The 25,000-nt window shown below is 41.4% G+C and overlaps 1 protein-coding gene and 2 long non-coding RNA genes across 12 annotated transcripts in view; 1 reads left to right on the forward strand and 2 right to left on the reverse strand.

Moving 5' to 3' along the window:
- The window catches only part of LOC308596662, a 3,562-nt gene extending 3,157 nt beyond the window's left edge, over window positions 1-405 (reverse strand). Inside the window, exon 1 of the long non-coding RNA XR_014012618.1 lies at window positions 273-405. This is a non-coding gene — a long non-coding RNA (uncharacterized lncRNA). The remainder of the gene's footprint in view (window positions 1-272) is intronic.
- FOXP2 (forkhead box P2) overlaps window positions 1-3,567 on the forward strand; it is a 334,596-nt gene extending 331,029 nt beyond the window's left edge. For 8 of the 9 annotated variants that reach the window (XM_081211593.1, XM_081211588.1, XM_081211595.1 and 5 more), the window contains one exon: window positions 293-3,567. In XM_081211593.1, the coding sequence (XP_081067719.1) occupies window positions 293-437 (145 nt within the window). In that variant the 3' untranslated portion in view covers window positions 438-3,567. The remainder of the gene's footprint in view (window positions 1-292) is intronic. The other variant, XR_014012537.1, reaches the window with a different exon arrangement.
- LOC308596673 overlaps window positions 2,013-25,000 on the reverse strand; it is a 121,756-nt gene continuing 98,768 nt past the window's right edge. For both annotated transcript variants that reach the window (XR_014012638.1, XR_014012639.1), the window contains one exon: window positions 2,013-4,739. This is a non-coding gene — a long non-coding RNA (uncharacterized lncRNA). The remainder of the gene's footprint in view (window positions 4,740-25,000) is intronic.

Here is a 25,000-nt window from a genome sequence, read left to right on the forward strand (position 1 = left end):
CAATCAAGGCTTCATATTGGTGGCTTCAAAACTGTATGACTTGCTTCCTGTTCAAAACCAGGTCTGGGCTAGCATTTAATGCGGGGGTGGGCATATTTGAGATGGAAATTAGTTGAGAGTTCCTTTCTTCGAACCTTGGTATTTTTGCATATCATATATTTAGAGTGTATTTTGCTTGTTAGTGCCGTAATCTTTCCGAACAGAGAATGAATGAAAATGAGTCCATAGGATAGCGGACCAAATTAATTTAAGTAATTAATTAAAATCCTGACCTTTCCCATTCTTTTTTCAGACACTCAATCCATGTCAAGGAAGAGCCAGTGATTGCTGAGGATGAAGACTGTCCAATGTCATTGGTGACAACAGCGAATCACAGTCCAGAATTGGAAGATGATAGAGAAATTGAAGAAGAGCCTTTATCTGAAGATCTGGAATGAACAGAGACTTTGAAACCTCAAAATGAAGGGACATATCACTGACCTTCATAACCACTCCACAACCATGAATATTTGACAAATTTTTACTGTGACTATTTATTAAGCATGGATAAAGGAGAAACAATCCTAAAGGAACTCATTAAACCAGCCCTTTGGGAATCCGGTTACAAACAGGCAAATAGCTTGTTTTTTCTTTCTTTTCTTTCTTTTTTTTTAAAAAAAGATAAACTGATTTTCGGGGAAGGGGGGAAATAAACTGTTTATATATAATGGCTTGCCCATTTAAAAAAATGTGGCTATCAAGAGTTCATGAAATGACTGAATATGAGGATACATGTTCTGTAGAAAGCAAATGGGCCTCATATACTGCCAAAAATAGTGTTAGTTTCATCAATGTGAAAATTCCAGCATACAGTAGTTGTAATAATGTTAGAAACAATTGCTGGTCAAGTTCAACTTGTTGCTATTGTTTTTAATTTGCACAGGAGTAGTATCAGAAATTAGTGTCACTGCTTGTATCTAGCTGAATTTTGAACAACAGAACATTAGTTTTTTATGTTGGTGCCACCAACTGTAAATGACATAAGTTAGTTATAAACAAACCACAGTAATTAGACTGTTGCAACCATCTAAAAACCTTTTTAAGCTTCCAGTCTGTGCTGTTAGTGTTAAGATGTAAAGTGCAATCCTAAGCTAACATTGTCTGTGCAAGCACCATAGAAACATTTGCATATCTGCATATTATCTTACAACTGTACTCTTTACCTCCTTGTGATAAAGCTTTGTCTACCTGCAAACACAGTCAAAGGCTACAGCTGCAAACCAAAGCCTACTCTAACAATGGCCAATAGCTCAATGACAGAAGCAGCCACATGCTTTGGTCAGCCTTCTGTAACTTTAATTAGTACAAAGGAACCTTTCCATGAACTACCTGCTGTTTTCTGACGACCTCTGGGATCTTTTCATTTTAGCCCTATACCAAGAAACAAATATGGGGGGGAAAGTCAATTTTGTCATAGTGTAATCTTCTGAGGCCAAAAGTCAATCTTAAGTGCAGTGAAGATTTGCTTTCATTTTTAAGACAAAGGTGGGAACAAAGTGCGGGCAGAAGTTACGATAGAAAGCAACAAATATGGATCACTGACCAAAACAATTATGTACTTGATGCAAATGCAGATTGCATATTGTTATGTAAAATATGTTTTTTTAATTATGTTCCCTCCCCATTCAGACCGGTTTCCCCCCTCCCCTGTGGTGAATACATGTTGTTAGAATAAGTCTTGTATGGTCTTAATCTTCGTTGTGTGCTATTTTTTATAGTCTTAAGTTATAATGACAAAAAAGTAGGAACCAAACATAAAAAGGTCTAGTAAAGCCAAAAATTAATTTCATATTGATTTAAAGTAATCTAGGTGAGTTTTTACACTGAAAGCAAAGATTATAGCAATTGTAGTCCATGGTATTTATTTTCAGTCAAACCAAAGTTACATATGATTCTGCCTCTGTTTATACGGGATACTAACACTAACAATACACTCCCTTTGGAAGACTTGCACAGGCCAAATTGTTGGAATGCTCTTTCTTTCTCTCTCTCTCTCTCTCTCTCTCTCTCTCTCTCTCTCTCTCTCTCTCCTTTCTCTTTTGACAACTCCAAACCCAAAAAATACGACAATACATTAATGGTGTAGTTAAAAATAGCATAGTCTGATGTTTGCTTGAATCCTAGAAACTTTACGTGTTGCTTTTCATGTGCTGTGCCAAGTCTTGATAATACTTTCCCCCCCAACCAAGGGACCTCATAACCTGATTATGGTTATTGCTTTACAAACAGTTTTTTCCACAGAAGGTGACTGCTGGAGCTTAGCATAGGTACCAGTTCCATGTGATGGGCCTGGGTCTTGCAAACTAAGCTCATTGTGTTCTTTGCTGAAATCAGCAAATAGACTTAAAGAGAAACGCAGTCATCTATCACGCCAAATAAAAGGACAAAATGGCTTTCGAAAGGGTTTTCCCACTTACCCAAAAGGCTTTCTGAAAGCTTCTACCTCTGCAAAAGAAAACAAAAAAACAAACAAAAAGAAATTAGAACAATTATGGCAGATTGCATGAATTGTGAGAGAAAGTCACAGTAACTGCTACTTTTCATTATGTTTGTCTTTGGGTCATGATAACAGAAGGTTTATAGTAATTACATCAAAAGAAAGATTTACCATGTGAATGATGGGGTTGTTGTTTTTCCAGTCACCTAGGATCCCTAATGTGGGGATGACCTGAAAGGAACTAATGTTTCTTTCAAGTGTGTGTTCAAAAGACTTTGATGGACTGGAAGTAAATGTGATAATTGGACCATCAAGGTGGTGGCCTAAGACTACAATGCTAAAGTATGCATACCTCAGTTACAAACCTTTTTGAAAGGAAGTCTCAGCCACAGAATGCATATACCTGTAGAGTTTTGCATGGGTTTTATATAAATACAATTTAATGAAAAAAATAGCTGCTTGCACATTATACCAGAAAAACCTCCAAAACTGCAATTGCTTTGAAAAATAGACTTTAGGTTTTTTGGAGTTTTCTGAGATGCTTGGTCTGTATTTTGATAATTGTGCATATTATGTAAAAATGTTGGTGGACCCATAAATGACCAGACTTTTTCTAAGAAAAAATGTTGCTTTAATGCATTTCATGAATTTTTACTCTGATATCATTGCTTGCTAGTAATAGCAAACCTGCTTTTTCTGCATCTGCTTTGCGTAGCTATTGTAAGGCTTTGAACTAATGTATGTATTTATTGCTTGAACTTCTGTGCATACCTTATAAAGCATAATGTCTGACAATTTAAATGGCTCATGTATTCTTGCTTCTATCATAAGCTGATAATGGGGACTATGATCTTTTGTATACAGCAAATTTTAACTGTAGCACAAACATTTGTTTATGTATTGGTGGAATATACCTGTTTTATTTATCTTTTTTGAGGTAAACTAATTTTTGATACTTTTCATTACTGTGTACTGTGTTCATACCTTGAATTCTCTGACGTTAGAAGTCATGGTTGAGAATTGTAACAGCTGTTGTTCGTTCTGTATTCATGGCTCTCACTGCTGAATAAAATAAAGGACCAAACCTAGGATTTGAAAGAAAACTGTCTACCTCTAACACCAGGGAGTTATCAGATTTTATTTTACATAGTTTTAGTCTACAAAGACACAATTGCTTAAACCTAGTGGGCTTAAGGCTTATATTCTGTGTGGTTGAATTCATGGCACAGTTGTACTGTTTGAAAATCAATTAAAATTTCATGTGAATGTTACAAGCATTAGGTAGAATTACCACTAACTGGGTTTTCTTTGGATAACTCAGAGATGGGGAAGTGATCATCAGCATTCTGTGTCTACAGCTGCTTAACTTCATAAGAATGCATTTCTTTGTGATTAGGGAATCGAAGCATAGCCAGCTAGGAACAGAGCAACTGAGCTATACTTTAAAAGATAAACCAGGGTGGACTTTAATGTCCCCGGTCAGAATCAGTCGCAAGCTCCCATAGTCTGTTTTACTCAGATTCCTCAAATTGGGCATTCACATTTTGGAGAATTTACTTCAGGATTTAGACTACACATTCCAATACTAGTGTACATTTTTGGAAAGCTAGTGTTATTACTGCTTATAAAGCACACTTTCACCCTTGTTACTTCAAGAGTTCAAATCGGAGTGGGTTTTGTCCATAAAAATCAGGCATATTTAACAAACAAACAAAAGATGTAAATTTTACTATAGTATTAATGTAAACAGTGTTTTCACTGCTGCTGGATGTAAAAAATGTAAATGAAACCATTTCATTCACTTGCTTAAGTTTCTGGTGTATAAATAAAATGTCTAATTCTTTTTGACCCATTTATAACCCACAAGGTTTTATTTTTTAATTTTTTTTCTCCTTGGAAGTTCATTCTTCCACCCTGCGAGCTCATCAGTTCCTATGTGTTTATTTAGGAGTTATGTAATATTTGACAGATTTGTTACAGAGGTGTTTGTAGGTACCCCAAGGGCTCTGAAAGCAAGACTAACAGACAAGTTAGCAGAAAACCTATCTGCTTTATTAATACTACATGGGGCTTTTTAGGCTCATATTTACTCCTTTCCCTGATGTACACATAACATGCTCTGCCTTGCCTATTAAAAGGATGCAATGTGGGGAAATGCTCACCATTCAGCTTCTTGTATGCTTTTTATTCCGAGAGCAGTAGTCACAAAACCAGTTGGTCCTTTCTCTTACAAAATTTTCAGGTATCCACATTTTCAGTATAACTAAAAATTGAAAATCTGAAGGTGAGAAACATGGGCTTGCGAAATCTCAGGTGATACAGGTATACTTTGTCAGGAAGCCATGATTGGCTCCAGTTCCCTGATAAATGTAGTAGCAAACCAAGGCTTGACTCTTGAGTAAAGTCTGCAATGACCCAAAGATATAAATATTGGCTGCAATGCAGAAGACTGCAAATGGAACTTCTTGTCTGCACAATATGCTTGTTTCCACATGTGGAACAGATTTTCTCTTGCACAAAGTACACAGAGGAGCTGCTTGTGAGAAGCAAAATAGCTGCACTAGAGCAGGATTTCTGGCTCATGGCCACCACCTGTGCTTAATCTCCCACATATATGTTGTGTGACCATGACAATGATTTCTTTCTTAGACCAAGTTGTGTGTTGTTCCTAAGTTGACTTTGTTTTTGTTTTATGGCATATCTATAGGGTATGCTGCCCAAGCCTGCTAAACTCTAAATACAAGTAGTGATTGTGATGACCGGGAAATGAGGCAAGCCACAAAAGCTTGGTGAACTGGTCCACATTTATTTATGGTAGCACCAACTGATCCACAGTGGGGGGAGTAAGGGGCAGGATCTAACTGTAAAAAAGCAGTAGGTGAGCCAAGCCTGCCAAGCTTGAGGTGTAGCATATCCACAAGCTCTTCTCTTAATCCACACACTTTCAGATGAGTAGAGAGGCCCTTCTTTTCCAGCCCCACAACTCCAGGCAGCTGTTATAGGTTGGTCCCAGGTGCCAGCAAATCCCATAGCCCTGAGGGCAAGTATCAGGACTACACCCTTCACCCCTAAGAGTGATCAACAAACTCTAACCACCTGATAACTCCCTGCACCATCCTGCCAGTGTGGCAGTCAACCTATTTAAAGGCTACCCCTGCTAACTACACCCGTCATCAAATCAGTGATGGGGGTGGGGGTGGGATCCTGCCAGCAAGGCCCATCAGTAAAGAAGCCAAAAATTCCTAGTCTCAAAAAGCAATCTGCCAACGCAGGTGGGTGGGAAGCTTGCAGAACGAAGGGGCCACAGAGCAGGTGGGGCAGACTTACAATAGCCCACATGCACCTTCCCCCCACAATTTTGGCACAGCATGCAATCACAACACCAAGTCTCCCTGTCCCCTAGGGCTGATGCTGCTTTAGGTGCAATGGCAGTGGGATTCTTGGGATCGGCATTGGCGTGGGTGACGATGGAGGCCTTGTATGCATTTCAATCTTTGTCCCATATCAGAATGCTTTTAAACCCTTGACATTTAAGATGTGGGGCACGAACCAGTGAGTGGTTTCTTTCTACCATAAGTGCACAGAGCTGTGATTAATTTATTACATTTAGAAGTGTTATCATCACTACAAAGAGAACAGGGAGGCTTCCACTGAGGTGCTGGCAGTCTGACCGGAAAGTGAATCTGTTGGACCAGAAATAATTTTGTGGGGACAGCATGCTGAGGACACAGTGCTGCTCAGCCTGAGAGAAGATAAATGCAGGGCATGAGACACCTCAGGGGTGGGTCCCAGCCATCCAGAAAAGAGAGTGAGTGTTTGTATGTGAAACACAGGAGGGTGAACAAGCAGAGATGCAGGTAGTGAACAGGTAAAACCAAGTGAAGGTAACCAGAGATGGTAGGAAGATACTGAAGGAATAAGAGAAAAGGCCTACAACTGAATAAAAGAGGGTGGCAAACAGTACCAAGGTGGGAGGAAAGGTGATAAGAGAGGTTGGATGTTTGTAAAGTCGGTGGCAGGTTAAGTGCTAGGAGTATAAACACACCAAGATTAAGCCTGCTGATGAGAAGAGCCAAAACCTTGTAAGGATTGTGGCTCACCAAGTGGTTATGAACATAAGAGACGTGCTGGAGCTCTGAAGGCACTTGGGACCTCAAGGATGAGAGGTAGGAAAATAAGGTATTCATCAGGTTAGTGTCCAGTATTTTTATTGCATCCATCCCAAGAAATCGCTATTGGACTGCAATCTCCCAACTTTAATAAAAACACATTTGCCTATGGTCTATTGTCTCCCCGCAATAGTTATGGATATAGATACAAATCCTCCACAAGCAACTACTAAATCCTTGAGAGTCATTTCCAAGTCTCAGTCTGAAATAGAAATCAATTTCCTTGTCAAAAAGATTCAATAATAATCTTTGCATAAAACGATGGACCCATAGCCCTGTTCAGCTGAAGTGCTTCCATTTAAAGTGAATTAGTCCCACTGATTTTAATGGGATTAATCAGATGAAATTGAAGCAGTGTGGTTAGCTGGAATCTGGTGGCTTTCAGAACTTGGCACAAGCAATTAATGACCTAGATGAGTGACCTAACATAGTGAGCAGGAAATAAATACAGAAGGAAAACTTCTTGTTTGGAGGTACTGAAACAACAACCTCGAGAAAATGTGCTTCTGGGCTGTTGTTGTTTTCCAAATGGGATTTAAGCAAATAACAACAATTTCAGATTGCATAATTGAAGCAGGCTTGGTACTGATGTGCCACATCCTCACTACTTCTCCAGTAAGAGGAATAATAGGGAAAGACGCTAGAAAGTGTGGGATTGCAACTGCTTGACCTGACATCACATAACTTACAGACAAGCAAATCTGAATAAATGCTCAACAAATAGCTGGTGCTATATAACCTCCCTGAAAACTTTGTGCAAACAAATCAAGTGCTGTAGTGTTGATGAAGTAGCCATTCATTAGACAGTAATTAGTGCTTCACAAACACTTGTTTGTAAGACTACTTTCTGTTTAAATGCTCTCCCCGCCGATTATCTTTGCACATCACATCTCCGTTCTGTTTATAACATCTGCAACAGCACTGTGCACAAGTTGACTAAGTAGAGTGTCTTGAAGGGTCAGCTCACACTGTCAATTTTGTCTCCACACTCCTCTTTTATGTACCCCTGTCACTGCATTGATACAGATGGAACATGTAAATGATGAACTGAGATCTCTGCAGATGCAGCCTCTGTTTCTGAGCAGCAGCTCCTGCATCATAGGGACACATCTGTTTTTAAGCTGCCACAAGCACAGCACTTGTCCCTGGGAAACAGAACTTGTATTGGAAAAGAGCCTGGCTCATTCTTTTGAAAAAGATGTCCTAGGGAGGAAAGGATTGCACTGAAACAAAGTACACGGTGTGAACCAGCCCTTAGTCTATGGCTTATTTTAATTTCTTGAAGAGTATCCGCTGCCAAAAATAAGAAACCTCTGCTTGTAAACACTGCCAGTGGGTATCACTCCACGGATAAGTGTCTAAACTTTGACCTGCAGAGTATATACAGGCTGCCGTTGCAAAGCAGTAACTGGTTACAGACATATTGCGCTCACATTCCACGTGCTCATTGCAGGGAACTGCTGGTCCAAGGCGCAACAGGGCAAGCACTTGCCATCAGAATTACTTGAAAAGAATGCATCCAGAATGGGCATGTGTTGTGTCACGTGGCAAATTAAACCATATTGTTAGAGCAATTGTCAACTATTTGGAAACCTCATAATTTAATTCAGAATAAAGGGAAGGTGGAAGGGGTGAGCTACAAAAGAAAGTATTAATGGCTTGTCTATATGAAAAAATTGTTACAGAGAGACATGCCAATGTTCTGGTGATACTAGGCATAGGGAAAATACTCCACAATACATGACTAACATATATTCCTTTTTTCTGCGCAGCCCCACCTCAAACCCTTATATATGCCTCTCAAAATGTTCAAGTCAACAAACATTCCTCTCCTTGTATAGTTCATTCTCAACTCAGTAACTGAGTGCATGTTTTAGAGCAAGGTTTACAGATAAGGGACTACAACTGGAAAGCAGTCAAGAGCTAGGAAGCTATTCAGGCTGGCTATCAAACTTCTACCAACTTGACTTGTAGAACTGGTGTTAGGCCACAGTAGATGTAAGTAGCTCATAACAAGATGCAGGATCAGCCCGAAGCAAAAGATCAGTGAATCAGCAGCAAGCAACGCACCACATACATTTGCCAGTTACACCTTAAAGTTTCAAATGCCAACAATGTGTGAATGATTGGTCAGCTGTTGGCTGATCCTGGGCACGGAAGTCTGCATTTCCTCAGGTGCATGGCCAGTTGGTGGCACCTCCACAGGTAACCCCAACTGCAGGTTCTTCCTAGAAATATCTCTTGCACTCAGGCCAGCATAGAATTTCAAGAGGAGGAGGTGAATAGATATGCTGGATGATGAACAGATTTACAGAGAGAGATGATTCAAATCTAGTGAAATCAGATGATGAAGAAGAGTTTGGATTTGATATCCCGCCTTTCACTCCCTTTAAGGAGTCTCAAAGCAGCTAACATTCTCCTTTCCCTTCCTCCCCCACAACAAACACTCTGTGAGGTGAGTGGGGCTAAGAGACTTCAAAGAAGTGTGACTGGCTCAAGGTCACCCAGCAGCTGCATGTGGAGGAGCGGAGACGCGAACCCGGTTCCCCAGATTACGAGACTACCGCTCTTAACCACTACACCACACTGGCTCTCACAGATTAGCTCACATAGCCAACATGGTGGTCTCTAAATGTTGTTGGACCCAGGTCAGCATGCTTAATGGTTTGGGCTGACTGGAATTATAATCCAACAACATTTGAAGGGCACCATGTTGCTACCCAGGGCTGGACTAGATGAAAGACATTAAATCAAAAATTGCTTTCTAAACAAAAAATGAAGGTTGTATTTTCGCTGTGTTGCCAGAAAGTGTGAACTGGGTCTTTCATATACCTTTCACTACCAAGGAAGGGGGAATGCAGGACCCAGAAATGGGAAGAAAATCTTTGCAGCCCTTGTCTATGAAGAATGGTAAACAGAGATACCAAGTGTTATGGTGCTAGACGGAACACACTTCCCTGCCCTAAAAGCAAATGTGCTGGAATTCTGCCAGTGCCTGTTCAGATATTTATTACCACACTTCAGAAAATACATAAATCTGTTTTACTCCAAGTAGTACAACTGAATCAACAACAACATGAAAGCCATCTCACATGACTACTTGAAGTATCAAGAATTAAACTTCCCGTATCAAAACTTGCCTCCAGATGGCAACTCCTGGCACATCTGAAATAATGACCCGTTTGTCAATAACCAATATGTAATTGCTAAATCATTATATCAAGCTGGTATACATATCAAAGTGACTTTGAAATTCTAGGGAGTCAACTAGATGTCGTTAATGAAGGAAAAGCATAAACTAAAGACTTTAGTAAGTAGAAGGAATTAGAAGAATATGGAAAGTATCAGCACCAAGTGTCTCAAATTTCCAGTACCACTTCCACAACAACTAGCGTGGGTGGGCACAATGGAGGAATCTTTTTGCCCAACGTAGAGCTCAAACTCACGACCCCGATTAAGAGTCTCATGCATGTTTTTCTTTGTTTCTGCAGGAAGATTTAGGACAGAAAAAAGCAGTGATTGCCACCAACTTGGATAGCTTTTAAAAAGGATTAGGAAAATTCATAGAGTATAAGGCTATCAGTGGCCATGTTGTGTCTCCAGTAATGCTTCTGAATGCCAGTTTCTGGAAATGGCAGCAGGGGAGTGTTCTCTTGGGCTTCAGTCCTGCCTGCAGATCTCCTACAGGCTGTTGGCGACTGTGAGTGCAGGAGGCTGGATTAGATGGGCCAAGGGCCTGATCCAGCAGAGCTCTTCTTATTTTTTTATCTGTTCTGTGGCTATCTCTGTGAAACCATTTTATCACTCCCATCATATATTGCTACACCCATCATATATAGTTCTACTATGATGCATTTGCAAATCTTACTGCCTTTAACATCTTGACTGAAATACAGATGCTGTGAGATTTCATATCCTGTCTGCGTTAATTTTAATTCCACAGTAATTCCACATTAATGCAACTGTTTGTACCGAGAGTATTCAACTGCAAGCCAGTGTACTGTTTGTGCTGCAGATGTATCCTCCTGAGGACCTGTTCTAGTGTCTCTGAAATTTGATTAATCTCACTTTTTATATATTACAAGACAAGCAATTTTTTCCCTGATAATATGATTTTTAGGGATTACCAAAGTATTATATCAACACATGAGTCAACACTGTAGCCCAATACCTGGGTGTAATTAAGCTGGATGAAGCTGTTTACAGACAAGACTTTCCTGGGCCCTCAAAATGGGTAGGGTGCTTATTAAATGAATCAAAAAGAAGGAAGCAATAGATTTAATAAGTGGGGCCTGCAGCAAAATGCTGGTGAGGAGCACTCCTGCTCCATGTCTGCCTCCAGGATACCCCATTGCATTCCCCCTAACACCCTTTTCTTGCATATACATATACATCCCAGTCTGTTAATATTCCAAATACATTAGGATGGACTAATCAATAAATTTCACTTCCTCTGTTTCTCATTTTTCCAATCTTCAGTTTGTCCCATTTCTGCATTAATTTACATTTTAAAAAAAGACCACAAACACTTAGGAATATTCACCAGAATTTTAGGGAGCATTTCTCTTAGGTAAAATGGCATACAAAAAATGCATTAACATTTTTACAACTTCCCCCAAATATAATGCATTGTTATATGTAATTTTCACTAAAATATATTTTAATGCAAGTTTTAGCCTAATATACACATGTTGGGCATGTTTTTTGGTTGGATAACAAAACTGCAAAATCCTGATAAGTGCAAATTTCAAGAGATAGCTACATTTAGGTTCACATGCAAGTGGAATTGAATTTCTTTCCCATTTCTGGTCCTCAGTGGACTGTTTTGGTGGTTCCCTCCATCCTTCCCCAAATACCTTCTGTAGTTCTGCAATCTGAGGGGTTCCCCCAAGCCTGCTGACCTCTCTTTCATGAATGGGTGGCACCATTTGGGCTACATAAAGTTCCACACTCACCTCTGAACTTGGGAAAGAGAGGGAATGAAAATATAATATTGTATCTAGAGATGAGCTGCCTGTTGCCCAGTGTGTGTGTGAAGCAGTGTGGAGGCATCAGGTCTCTAAGGTAAAGGGAGGGCAGAAGAGGAAGAAATAGTAAGTGGCACCTTGAGACAAATGTGGACATTAAGACCTAGTTAATTAAATGGGCTGAGGCCGAGTTCATCAAGTGGAAGAAATTTCATTTATAAGGAAGCTGAAAAAGTCACATCTATTTTGTGATGGCTATTTCTCTCTTCCTGAGGACATGTCAGAGAAAATGAAATTTTGAGGAAGAAAATACTGACTCTGGAGCAAGGAACTGATGACATACCGGTTGGAAGAAAAGAGATTGAAGTTTCTTTGAAGGAGGTATTCGACACATCTGAGCTTTTTCTCAATGCAACAAGGGGGACTGGCTGCATCATTTACAGCAGGGCTGGGAACAGCGTCCCCCTCCAGATGTTGTTAGGGTTCAGCTCCCACCAGCCCTAACTAGCATGGCGAATGGGCTGGGATAACAAAAATTTGGAGAGCCACACATTCTTCATTCATTTTGCTCTAGCAAAAATGCAGAGGGATGCAGGACCAACCCAAGACATTTTGCCTCACAAAACAACAGAACTGCATGATCCAAGAGGTGTACCCAAGGGATTTATTACAATGTCGCTGAGGTGCCTCTTCAGTCTTGTATGGTTTGGGGTAATATGTGCGCTCAGACTTCAGGATCCTCGACAGTGACCAGTGCAAGAAACATTGAATTTCTTGCATTTAGACCAAAGCCCATGTGATTGTGCATTCATACATGGGTGGGCTGTACTCGCAATTGTGTGAGCAAGGCCTACTCATAAACAAATGTGCCTGGACTTTGAGGCCTTCTTCAGAGGCCCTTCTGTAGGTGCCCTCACTGAGTGAGGTTTGACAGATAGCTATGGGAGGGATTTTTTTGGTGGTGGCATTTTGGCTATGGGATGCACTCCCCATAGATGCTCACTTGGTACCATTTCAGAACCAGACTAAGACCTTTTCATTTTCCCAAGTTTTGTAATCCGTTTTTAGCTTTAAACAGCTTTGACTCTCTGTGGCCTCTGCTTTTATGCTGCACTATGCTTTTGTTATTTGTTATATTGTTATTGAGTTTTAAATTGCTTTATTTCTTGTTCTGAGCTGCCCTGAGACCTGTGTCATTGGCTGACCTATGAATACTGTTAACGAAGAAATAAATAAAGCAATACACATGTAATGCCCAGCTCACACAAAAAGGATGCCCAGTACTGTATATGCTGAAGTCCAAGGTTTCTTCCTACAGCACACCATGGTGCAAAGCATAGATAACGAGGCTGTGTGTGAACCAGCCCTGAGCCACCCATGCCAGTGGAACTGTATTCATAGCTGTCAAATTACAGATTTGAAAATAAGGGACCAGCAGCCTTGAAAATAAGGGACCTGCAGCCTCACCTGTTCCAGGCACTCCAGTCTTCCTGTCCTCCTGCAGTCTGGTCAAACTCATGCTGGTAGCTTCGAGAACATTGTCCTACCAACTTTGTAACCAGAAGTTCAACTGAATAGAATCTGAATCACATGCACCACAAGGCCTATGCAGCCTCAACTTAAGATGGCTCCCCGGCCTGGCTTTGCACTGCAAAGTTTGCAGCAGCACGTGCAACAAAATGGCGTCCAGTATTCAAAAACCCCCTCAGCTTGCATTAACTAGCCACACACAAGGCATGCAAGCTCCACCCCCCCAGTCGTTCTTAGACTTCTTATTTGGGTGAGCAACACAGCCAAGCAACACAGTTGGAGCCTCCCTCCTCCCTGGCTGGCAGGGAGGGAGGGAGAGGAGCTGCTTCCTTTGAAATTTAAGGGACATCATTTAAGGGACATTTAAGAGATATCTATCAATAAGGGACAGCAGCGGGACAATAAGGGACACTTGACAGCTATGACTGTATTTTCCAGTTAATATTCTTTAGCACTAGTCTGATGCATAGCTAATACATCTCCAACATTTCATTGATTACAGTAGAGAAGAGTTCTACTGTATCCAATGCACTCTTTCCATTAGAGAAAGGATTTACACTTGCATAGCAGAATTCCCGCTGCAAACCCCTTGCAAGTTCCCCCACACCCTCCCTAAATCTGCCCTGGAAGGTTGGAAGAGCCCCCACAAAAAATTTAGGGGGTATATGGGATAAAATTTCTGTTGCACAAATGCGAATCCTTTTTCTCTCTCTAATCAAACAAGTTACTTTAGCCCTTGTTGAATACAACCCAATTTTGAATTGAATTTTGAATCTCTGATAACACCTGCTCCTTTTAGTGTTTAATTTCTAAAATCAGAGGCCTGGAATGCCTCCTCGGTAGCACCTACTTCCTGATCCCAGCTGCTTGGGGTCATTCATTGGTAAAAGAAATGCATTCTGTGTACAGTGGTACCTCGGTTTAAGAACAGTCCGGTTTAAGAACCATTTGGTTTACAAACTCCGCAAAACCAGAAATAGTGCCTTGGTTTGAGAACTTTGCCTCGGTCTAAGAACGGAACCCGAATGGTGGAAGGGCACAAGCAGCAGGAGGCCTCATTAGGGAAAGCGTGCCTCGGTTTAATATAATAATCTTCACTGTGGTCCAACGACCCATAACATGGATTCAGAATAAAATACAGATTCCTATAGACAACCCCCCAGGGAAGGGAGACCGAAGTGTTATTTGTTTAGTCATGGGTATGTTGATCTTTGATTCATATGACTACTGAAATAAACTTTGCCACGGCCACTGTGATATCATTGGACTTGTCGTCCAGAAGATATTTGGTATAGTAGGCTTCAGTTTGACCCAGCCAATTTGCCAATAGTGATTTAAACAATAGTTCTCTAGCTTGATCATATTGTCCGCAATGCAATAACATATGCCTTGTGTAGTCGATGTCCTGAGAACACACACAGATCCTATTTTGATAAGGGATACCTCTCAGTCTGCCATTTAACACTTCTGATGGGAATACATTTAATCTGGCTTTGGTGAAAAGATGCCAATATGTTGCTACAGACAAATCTTAGAAAAGATATGCAGGTGTCTGAAAATCGAACCCATAGTGAATTCCTACTGCTAATGGGCCACAGATAACATGAGATTGAGATCGGAGATGACTATGTGATATGTCCCAGAGCCTTTGCGTCAGAGATTCAAGGGCGGTATCATAGCCCAAATGGTACAGAAGAGAAGGTGGCATACCAATCGAAGTGGCTTTTCTAACCATAATTTTCATCCATGAGCTGGTAAACTCCTCGTTGTTTAGGTATGGAAGTAACCCCTTCCCTAGGCCAAAGACTGAGATCTTGAGCCAGTATCTCAGGGCAGCCCACCATGCTTTAGTTGATAGAGGACATTCCTCTGTTTCTAAAAACAGTATTGCATTTGGAACACAATTTGGAACTTGTAGGAAGGACAGGAGAAACTTTTCCTGGAAGCCATTGAACCTGGAGAATGAGCCATTGAACCAGACGTTTGCACCTCGGTTTAAGAATGGTTTTGGTTTAAGAACAGACTTCCGGAACGGATTAAGTTCGTAAACCGAGGTACCACTGTATCTCAGAGCCACTGTTTTCTTGAGTACTCATGCATATGGTTCAGGTCTAGGTTCTTGTATTGACTAGAAATTTAGGCCTAAGTATGATCATCCACACCACCAATTGTGCCCTAATATTCTGGGACAAGGGCTGCTCCACAGTTTGGGAATTGGTAAATGGATCAAAAACTATTGCCATGGTTTTTCTCCCGTATAGCAATTTTTCCTACCCAGATGCATTTTGTACTTAATATTTTGCTAATCTTTCACTTATGGTGCAGTCCATGCTGTTTACAGTCAACAATCTGGGCCATAAGAGGAGTGAAGATATGGCAGTGTAAGTGGTACATATTCTTAGTGCATGTTCAAGAGTACCATGTAGGATTTATGCACTGGAAATAGCATGTTAACTAACCAAGCAGAAAGAGTATGATGTCTGATCACATAGCCATCAGAGTTTCATTTGTCTTCACCAAAGTGCTCCTAGACTATCTGTCCAATCATCACCTGCGACCGACTAATGCAGGAATTAGTCTTTCCCGTAACTTAACAGCTTTGAGACTCTCGGAGGCTCCTTTTAGTGCTTAATAGCAAAGATGGGTTTGGTCTATGAAACCATTTGTCAGCAGAGAATTGGCAAGTTGCAGAAAAGCTGGTAAATGCAAACTCTCTCTTTTCGCTTAGAAAAACATAAATTGATTACTATTATTCTTTTTTTAACAAGTGAATGCCTACTGACAAAGCGAGCCGAAAGCCGTCAGCCTGGGACCAAGAGGTATTCAGTGGAAGTTTTGCTATTCCCTGGGATATATTGCTCTTGTTTTCTAACCATTTACCATCTGCCGTTTGTTAAGATCTATTAATTCCTTTTATAATGGCCTGTCAAGCCCTAAATGCCTTGGGCCCTCAGTACCTACTCTATACACATGAACTATCATGATCATCCTTAAGATTCTTAAAATGCCATGCGTGTGCTAAGTTTGAAAGATGGGGCAGGGGGTGGACAGTGGCCACTACTGTCAGGGTAATTCATAAAATATTGTAGGGGAGAAAATGTTCTTTCCAATGTATGTAGATCATGTGTGTCTGTTTCATAGGATGTACACCTTATGTGTATGTGTGCGAGTGTGTTTCTCTTTTACAGGATATACACAATGGGAAGACAACAGTTTTCCTAGTGCGCATACGGCAAACAAATTATTTCCTAGTAAACCAGGCACAAATAAGATAATTACTTGGGAAAGGTTTATAGCTCAGTGGTAGGACATCTGCTTTGCCTGCAGTAGGTCCCAGTAACCAATCCCCAGCATCTGCAGATCAGGCATGGAGAGATCCTTGTCCAAAACCCTGGAGAGCTGCTGCCAGTCAATGTAAACAGTTTTGAGTTAGATGGACTAATGGTCTGGGTCAGTATAACGAGGCTTCTCCTATGTTCTTATGGTTTACTACCAACTGAATCTTTTGAATTATGGTGCTGGAGTAGACTCTTGAGAGTCCCATGGACTGCAAGAAGATCCAACCTATCCATTCTGAAGGCAATCAGCCCTGAGTGCTCACTGGAAGGACAGATCCTAAAGCTGAGGCTCCAATACTTTGGCCACCTCACGAGAAGAGAAGACTCCCTGGAAAAGACCCTGATGATGGGAAAGATGGAGGGCACAAGGAGAAGAGGACGACAGAGGACAAGATGATTGGACAGTGTTCTCGAAGCTACCAGCATGAGTTTGACCAAACTGCTGGAGGCAGTGGAAGACACGAGTGCCTGGCGTGCTCTGGTCCATGGGGTCACAAAGAGTCGGACACGACTAAATGACTAAACAACAACAACAAAACCAACTGAATCTCCTTTTCAATCTGATCAATGCAACTTGAAAGATTCCACACACACCCCAGTGCAATTCTGTGCAAGCTTGCTCAGAAGTAAGCCCCACTGAGTTCAATGGGACATACTTTCAGGTAACGGTGTATAGCATTACTGCTGCAGGTGCACATCATGGACTTTGAAATGATCACTTTCGCTCCAGTCCAGGCACACTACCTTTCTTGCAGACTTCCTTCCACACCCTTTCGGTACTTGTAAACCTCACGGCACGAGGGAATGCTAATTCTTTTTAATCCAATTCTTTCTCTCCCCCCCCCCACCGCCCCGGTAATCTTAGCACTTTAAATATACCCTGATGCTATCAGTTAATTTGCCCAATATTTTTCTTTGACAATAAGATGGCTATGTCATTTCTTTTTCATTGAATATTTCAGCATATTCTAAATATTTAATATTTGGAAAAAATTGATGATACCACGAACTTACAGATGGAAAGTGGGTTACAGGTAACAATTACTGTTACAGGGGTGGCCGATATAAATGGAGGAATGCCAAAAAGCCAGGCAAAATTCAAGCCTTATTGTTCGTGAATATGGTCTGGGGTGGTAGTTTCTTGATGCCACCTCTACAACAATGTGTCTCAGTTGTTTTCAAATCTGTACTACAGTTAGACTGATAGTCTTAATATTTAAAACACACAGTGGCTAGAAGCCAAAGAAACCGTTAGTGGAAAGGAACTGGTAGGACCTCCACTAGCTCCTTCCTGGAGGGGCCCCACAGGCATACGAGGGGGAGGAGGTGAATATCAGATAGCAGCCATGCTCTCCAATCACCAATCCATGCCCCATGCCCGGAAAACCCCACATAGTTCCTGTAACCAATAAATTTCAACCAATTGGCCTGGTTTCAAACCATTTCTGGTCCATTATTTGTTCCACTCCTGGGGGAGGAACACCTTTGCATATGATGCACAACTAGATCCTTTCAAAGGGGCAGTATATTTTGAGTAGTTTAAATATGAGTTTTCCGTTGTCCCCATTTTGCTCTAGGCTGTATTTATCATCTACCAGAAAGCCCATATTCATATAAATTGATTGTGCCATGGCTGAGGTCTGTGCCCCACTGTGGTAGTTGACATTAGTTCAAACAGCCTTGTAGACATAGCCTTCAAAGCTGTTTTTGCTATTGCCTTCAAAACCCAGCGCTCTCTTAATCTGCTCTTTATTCCACAGAGAAGAGATCTTGTTTCCCCCACCTTTTTGAATAACTACAATCTCTGCGTCTCTGCAGTACTTCACTTGCCCTCAGCTGCACCTTCCGCATTTTTATTTTATCTTTCCTTTATAATAAGGTGAACAGGAGTGTGCCAAGCTCCTGATACTATCTCATTACTCCGTACATACAGAGTATTAATTTCCTTAGCCTGTTTATATATCATAGAATATTGATTGCCTTATGCATACACCACACCTAATTACTAAAGATTTCCCCATAATCTAGAGATTGGCTCTTCCTAAACATTTCCTATAATTTATTTCCTAAAGGGTGTTCTTTCCAGCATTTCTTTGTGGCATCACTGAAAGCAAATTCGTTTGGCAAGAGACATTTCTGTTGCAGAAATTCTCTATGTTCATAGAATCATAGAATTCTAGAGTTGGAAGAGACCCTAGTCCAACCCCTTGCAATGTAAGAATTCTGTCCACAGCTATTCCTGGGTGGGTTTGAACCACCAACCTTCTGGTTAACAGCCAGGCAAACTGACCCATTGCACCACAGGAGTGTTGACATCAACTGACGGCAGGATCCATGCCTCACAACAACCCTGCAAGCACAGCTGTACATTTAACAACCCCCCCCCCTTAACACCAAAACCAGCCATGAATCAGAGGCGGATTGAGTCACACTGGGTGTGGAGCCCAAGGGGTGCCGCAGGGGATGCCACAAGTATGATTTTGAATGGGGTGGAAGAGGTGGGGCGCCGAATTTTGGCACTGCACAGGGCACCACTGAAATTTGAGACCCCAAGGTCTACCACTGCACGAATGTCCATGTATAAAGCTGATAACCCAAAGCCATGGATACGAGGAAACTAGCCAAGTTTTTTGCCCCAGGTGAAGCCTCCAGAGGGGTGCCATTGAGGCTCCCAGGCTGTGTGTATGTGTGCGCCAAACTGGGTCTTTGACCTGCGTGAAACAAAGCCTAGTTTTGCCCTTGGATAACCATAAAAAACTATGCATTTTTGTCTCGCATGAGATAGGTTTCTTATCGTCTGAGCAAGGCCCTGTTTAGTTGCTGAAGTTGTCTTAGGGAAACAGCAAAATACAAGTAGGATGATCCATTGTGAACATTTGATTTCCATAGCGCAGTCTTTATTGCTCCCTTTAGTTTCTTGATATTTCTTTCTGAAGCATGTGTGTGTGTGTTCATTCATTCTGAGTTCTTATATAGAAAAAAAATCCACCTTCCTTTTGGTTGTCAGAAGCATTATATCCTCTCTCTTTGCTTCACCCATATTTTAAAATAATGTGATGTTAAAAAACTTCATATAAGTTGTCTACGGGGGCCCTTGGTGGGTACATCTTCATACAGCATCAGATGGGGAAGGTTTTGTTTCTAAAATACAAAGTTATACAAGGTCAAAGGGGTCACAGACAGAACCTTTCTCTCACTTCCTATAGGGATTATAAAGTCACAAGACCAGATGCCAAAAGTTCAAGCAACAATTTATGATGGAATTCACAGCAAAATGTCTCTACACCTGTCATTTAAGCATGACTGCTAAAACAGTGGCCTGGTGGGAATTGCTACCAAAACGCAGAGTTAGATGTTTTGGCACTAGGTGGGCGCAGAAATTACATTTTTCCACGTAAGTAACCCGAGGCAGTAAAAGGAATGAAGCCGGCATGTGCAATGAGCCTCAGACTGGGGATGCAGCACACGCGCCTGGTCACTTCCACTCATTATATTTTTAAATGTGTAGAGCAGGGATGGGGAACCATTGGTCCTGCAGATGCTTTTGGGTTACAACTCCCATCACCCCCAACCAGCATGGCCAATGACCGAGGAAGATGGGAGCTGCAGTCCAGTAACATCTGCAGGGCCAGTGGTTCCCCATCCCTGGTGTAGAAAACATTAAATGTACACAGAAAATTGCAATGCGCTTTCCCATGTGTTAGCTGAGGGTTGAGACTCTCAGTTTGGGTGCAAGGAGGCTAATGCACAGTTCTCAGGGGAGCTCTCTGGATAAAATAGGGGGGTGTCTGCAGCTCCATGGCGGTGCGCTGATCCTTCCTCTGCCTGTTAGGTGAGGGACCAGGGTTTTGTCTCTAGTGAGAAATGCATTTTGGGGAGGGCATCAGAGCCATGAGCTTTGCATCCACAAGGTCCAAGGTGGAATTCCTGAATCTCTAATAAAAGAGTTATCTTGAGTAGCACGGCTGAGACATACTTAAAACTTTGGAGAGCTGCTGTCAATCAGAGCAGAAAGTGTTTGCTAGATGGACCTTTGGCCAAAGAGCATACACCTACATGGAGCAGGGGGAGGTTCTAAAGAATCCACGTGAGAAGCCCACTCAGAAGTCTGTATAGGTGTCTGAGAACAGGCAGAGGAGGGGACAGCACAAGCCTAGAGTTCAGAGTATTGAAATGGGTATGAGATGGGAAGTGATTGCTTAGTGAAAGTGACTTCCTAGCAACTTTAGGCAGGGTAAAGAGCCACAGGAGTATGGGACCTTAGGGCCTTCTTGTATCTTCCGATTTGTCTGTGCAGGTGGGGTGCACACAAGAAAAGCAATTCCCGCCATGCACGGTTTCCTACTATAAAAACGCTCTCATGCATTTGGACAGTTCATAGTAATGGGTCTCTGTGATGAAGGCACAGCAAAACAAACAAATAAAAATTCAAACAGAGTAAGAAAGTGAGAGGAACCCAGAGAAAACGTCTGCCTGATCCTGTGCAGTAGAAAGGGTGAATTTAAAGTTTTATTTTAATGTTTTGCCATTGTTATTGTAAGCTGCTCAGAGGAGTTTGTTACTGAGTGGCATATTAACACAGCTGAATTGCTAGTGTGGTCTGGCTTGAGGATGTGGACTGGAGAGATTCCTGAGTGCCAGAGAGAGGGGCCTTCAGGTCTGTGGTTCCCCACTACTTTTTTAACAAGAGACGCTAAGGATTGAACCTAGCATCCCCCTGCACACAAAGCACACACTCTTATCACTCAGTTATGTCCCCCCACAGCACTTTGAATCCTGGTCTGGAAAAAGTCTATAAATAACATAACCAACATTAATATGCTCAGCCAGAAGTATAAGCTCTGTTGCTCCTTCTCTCCAAAATTTTGGGAACACAAGAGTTTTGCGATATGGTAAAATAAATCCTATAAAGAAAATAACTGCTTTAAATATAGCCTTTTTACCATTATAATTCCTTCTAGTAAAGTAAATTCAGTGTTGAACATAAATGGATCATATATCATCATCATTTAAGCTGATTTTATTAGTTCAGTGTGAAATGTTAATTGCTCACATTACTGACAAAATGATGCTTGCAGAAATTACAAATTCATATTTTACACTTTGCAAATTAACAGGAAATAGAATTTCACCGCGAAAATGAAGCAACGATTAGTTTTAGAAATATGTTGCCCCATCTCTCTCTCTCTCTCTCTCTCTCTCTGTCCCTCACTCACACACACACAAATATTTTGTACAACTAATTTGAATCATTACTCCTAGAAATCTGGCAGCCTATCTAGGTGAACGATAGGCCAATCCACAGAACGCTCAGTTCTTGTCATGCGACCCCTTCAGATCAATGTGTTTTTGTTACAACTTAGAGAACTAGGCTGAAAGAAGCCATCCCTCAACCCTATTTTGAAAAGCCACTTTAAGCCCTTAGGATCCTAATTCCCATTAACTTTTCACATTGGATTTATGTACTTCAAATTGTGCCTTTGATGCTTAAAACATTACTGTAACTGGCAGGACACCGAGGAAGGGAAAAGGGATCCTGGCGAGGGGTGGAGCCACAATTGGCACACACCGGGAAAAGCTGAAGAAGGGGAAGAGGAAAGGGAGGCCGGGGGGTTAGGAAGTACTCACAGGACATCAGAGGACATCAAAGGGGTAGCTGACACTTCACAGGAGCCAGGGGAAGTAGACACACCACCAAAACCAGAGGTGGTCCTGTCCCTGCAAACACGGCGGCCTCTGAGGCATCAGAAGCAGCAGGAAATGCACTCCAGGAGACCAAGGCAGGCAAGAGAAAATAGCCCACTTTGCTAGTTGACCAGGTGAACATCATTAGACTTGTTAGGTCTGGGAGGAGGTGTGTGGCCACTCAGCTTGATTAAGCTCAGGGCAGGTGAGGATCACATGCTTCATCAAGTGTTGGAGGAAAGCAAGGCAAAGACTCTGTCTGCTCAACTTTCACAGTAAATGGACCACAGCAAGAGGATGGAGGTGTAAGCTTTGACAGCATTGATAGTGTATTTGGCAACTGCAGAGATTGGTTCATCTAAAATTATAATGTTCCTAGTAAATTATAACTTTCCTAGTACTCTAGACTGGTTGAAATCCTATGTACCTTTCAGTAAGCTTCAGTGAATGCAGTCACTTCTGAATAAAATACACATAGAATCCGGCTATGAATACACACAGAACCCAGTCCACACATGAAATACAGCTACCAACGCTGCATTTTAACTTTTGAATATTTTGCTATAAATGCTGCCATTTCCAAATGGGTGACATGGTAATAATGCTGAAAAGGAATAAAAGAACATAATTTCATCTTGCTGTCATGTTTCCCACTGAACACAGTGGGACATGCTTACAAGTAAACATGCACAGAGATGCACCATAAAGAGAACATACCCAAAATACAATGGGTTTTGCCCAATTTTGGGACCTGCTTTTCACGTTAATGCAGCCAGCATGCTGTTACATTGTGGTATCTATGTATTCTGACTTGTTCATCAAAATCAGGTGGTGATGCATGATCTTGTTTTATTTACCTACACCATAATAGCTATAAAAACTTTGTGCACACCCAGCACCTCTACATTGCTGTTCTGAGCAGCAGGCACAAAATGTTAGCATGAGGCTTGGAGGCTGATATGTATTCATATGGGAGGGAGGAAAGAAATTGGACCACTATTCGGATTTGATGGTATTAGGTTGGTTGTTAACAATGTCTAAGGTGTTTTGTTATTAATGTTGCTCTGTTAATAACAAAATCTCTTTTTGTTTTACAAATCTCTTAATTTATGTGAAAATTTAGTGATGGAATTTTTATGATGGTGGCGTTTTATTGCATTCTTCATTTAAAAACTTTTGATTGTGAATCACTTTGGGAGGACATTTAGTACAGTAGTACCTCGGGTTAAGAACTTAATTTGTTCTGGAGGTCCGTTCTTAACCTGAGACTGTTCTTAACCTGAAGCACCACTTTAGCTAATGGGGCCTCCCGCTGCCGCTGCGCCGCCACCGCACAATTTCTGTTCTCATTCTGAAGCAAAGTTCTTAACCCGAGGTACTATTTCTGGGTTAGTGGAGTCTGTAACCTGAAGCGTCTGTAGCCTGAAGTGTCTGTAACCCAAAGTACCACTGTATTTCAAAGTGGCATGAACATTATTATATTTATCAATAATAATCTATCAAAGTTTAAGTCTGTGTAAATGCTTTTCTCCCCATTATTCTTTGTTGGCCTTACTTCTCATTCATTTTTTCTTCTGGCTGTTTTGTTACCCTGGATCAGGGGTAATGAATGTGATGCCCTACAGACTATTGGACTCCAGCTCCCATCATCCCTGACTACTGGCAATGGTGGCTGGAGCTGATGGGAGTTGTAGTCCAACAGCAGCTGACTACCCTGGCTGTACACTGATGTTGCTAGAGAAATCATTATTATTACATAAAGTGCCCAACAAACATTCAGTTTCATCCAGGTATTCTGTAACAACATGATGCTATCTGTCTATATACAACTCGCTTGGGCGTGCAGGCTTCTTTCTGCCTGTGCCACTGTTCTAACTGTCCCTGCTGTGGCCAAACACATTTTGGCAGTTCCGATATTTTAGTTATCTGCAGGTGATGTCTTTCACAGATCCTCTGCACTCTGGCATATAAAGCTTAGTATGAACCTTGGGGCATCAGCTTCATGATACTGTTTAGCCCTCTCCAGGCAGTAGCTGACTGAATCCTGTACTAATAGGGTGTTCCTTCTATGTTAACGACTCTGTTAATGGTGACCCATTACACTGTAATATGCACCTATCTATCTTACACCTATCACCATAGTATCTAGTATTTCAGGATGTAATATATCAAATGCATTGTAAAATAGAGTGCCACAGCTGGCTGCATACAAACGGAGTAAATTAATTTTCTACTCTTCCAAGGATAATGCCTTTCTTTCTTTCTTTCTTTCTTTCTTTCTTATGAGGTTTAATATAATCTGTTGTGAAAGTTCTCTTGCCACCATGTTGCCTTGTCCAAACCATGCCCATATCTTCTGAATTCTCCAGCCTGGTGTGACATCGCAGTGAGTGCAAAACATGTCAGACTCATTCTGAAATTAGGAAACAAGCTGCTCTGGAGGAGGTGACATTTTTCCACTTTGCAGATTTCATATGGCTTTTAACTTCCTCCAGAAACATCAGGCACTTCACATACTATCTGTAGCATCAGTGCAGACTGTTGAGTTTTGAGAGTGGGGTGGGCAGCTTTCCTAGGTGCAATGCTTGAAACTGTGAGGTGGCATAGAATGAGTCAGGAAGAAGATTGTCAGGTGCAGGTATGCTAAATGTGAAATCAACACCTGTGATTTTGTTTTCCTCCATCATTTTATCATGCAAACCTCCTGTCGTTTTGTTTAAACAAGATTTTGCATGGGATAGCAACTAATAAGACACAAAGATGGACTTCTTATCCCCTGCAATGCCTCTTTCATTGCTAACCTCCATTTAAGATATTGACGATGCCTTATGTTTA

The sequence above is a fragment of the Podarcis bocagei genome, assembly GCF_964188305.1.
Source record: "Podarcis bocagei genome assembly, chromosome: 10".
NCBI lineage: Eukaryota > Metazoa > Chordata > Lepidosauria > Squamata > Lacertidae > Podarcis > Podarcis bocagei.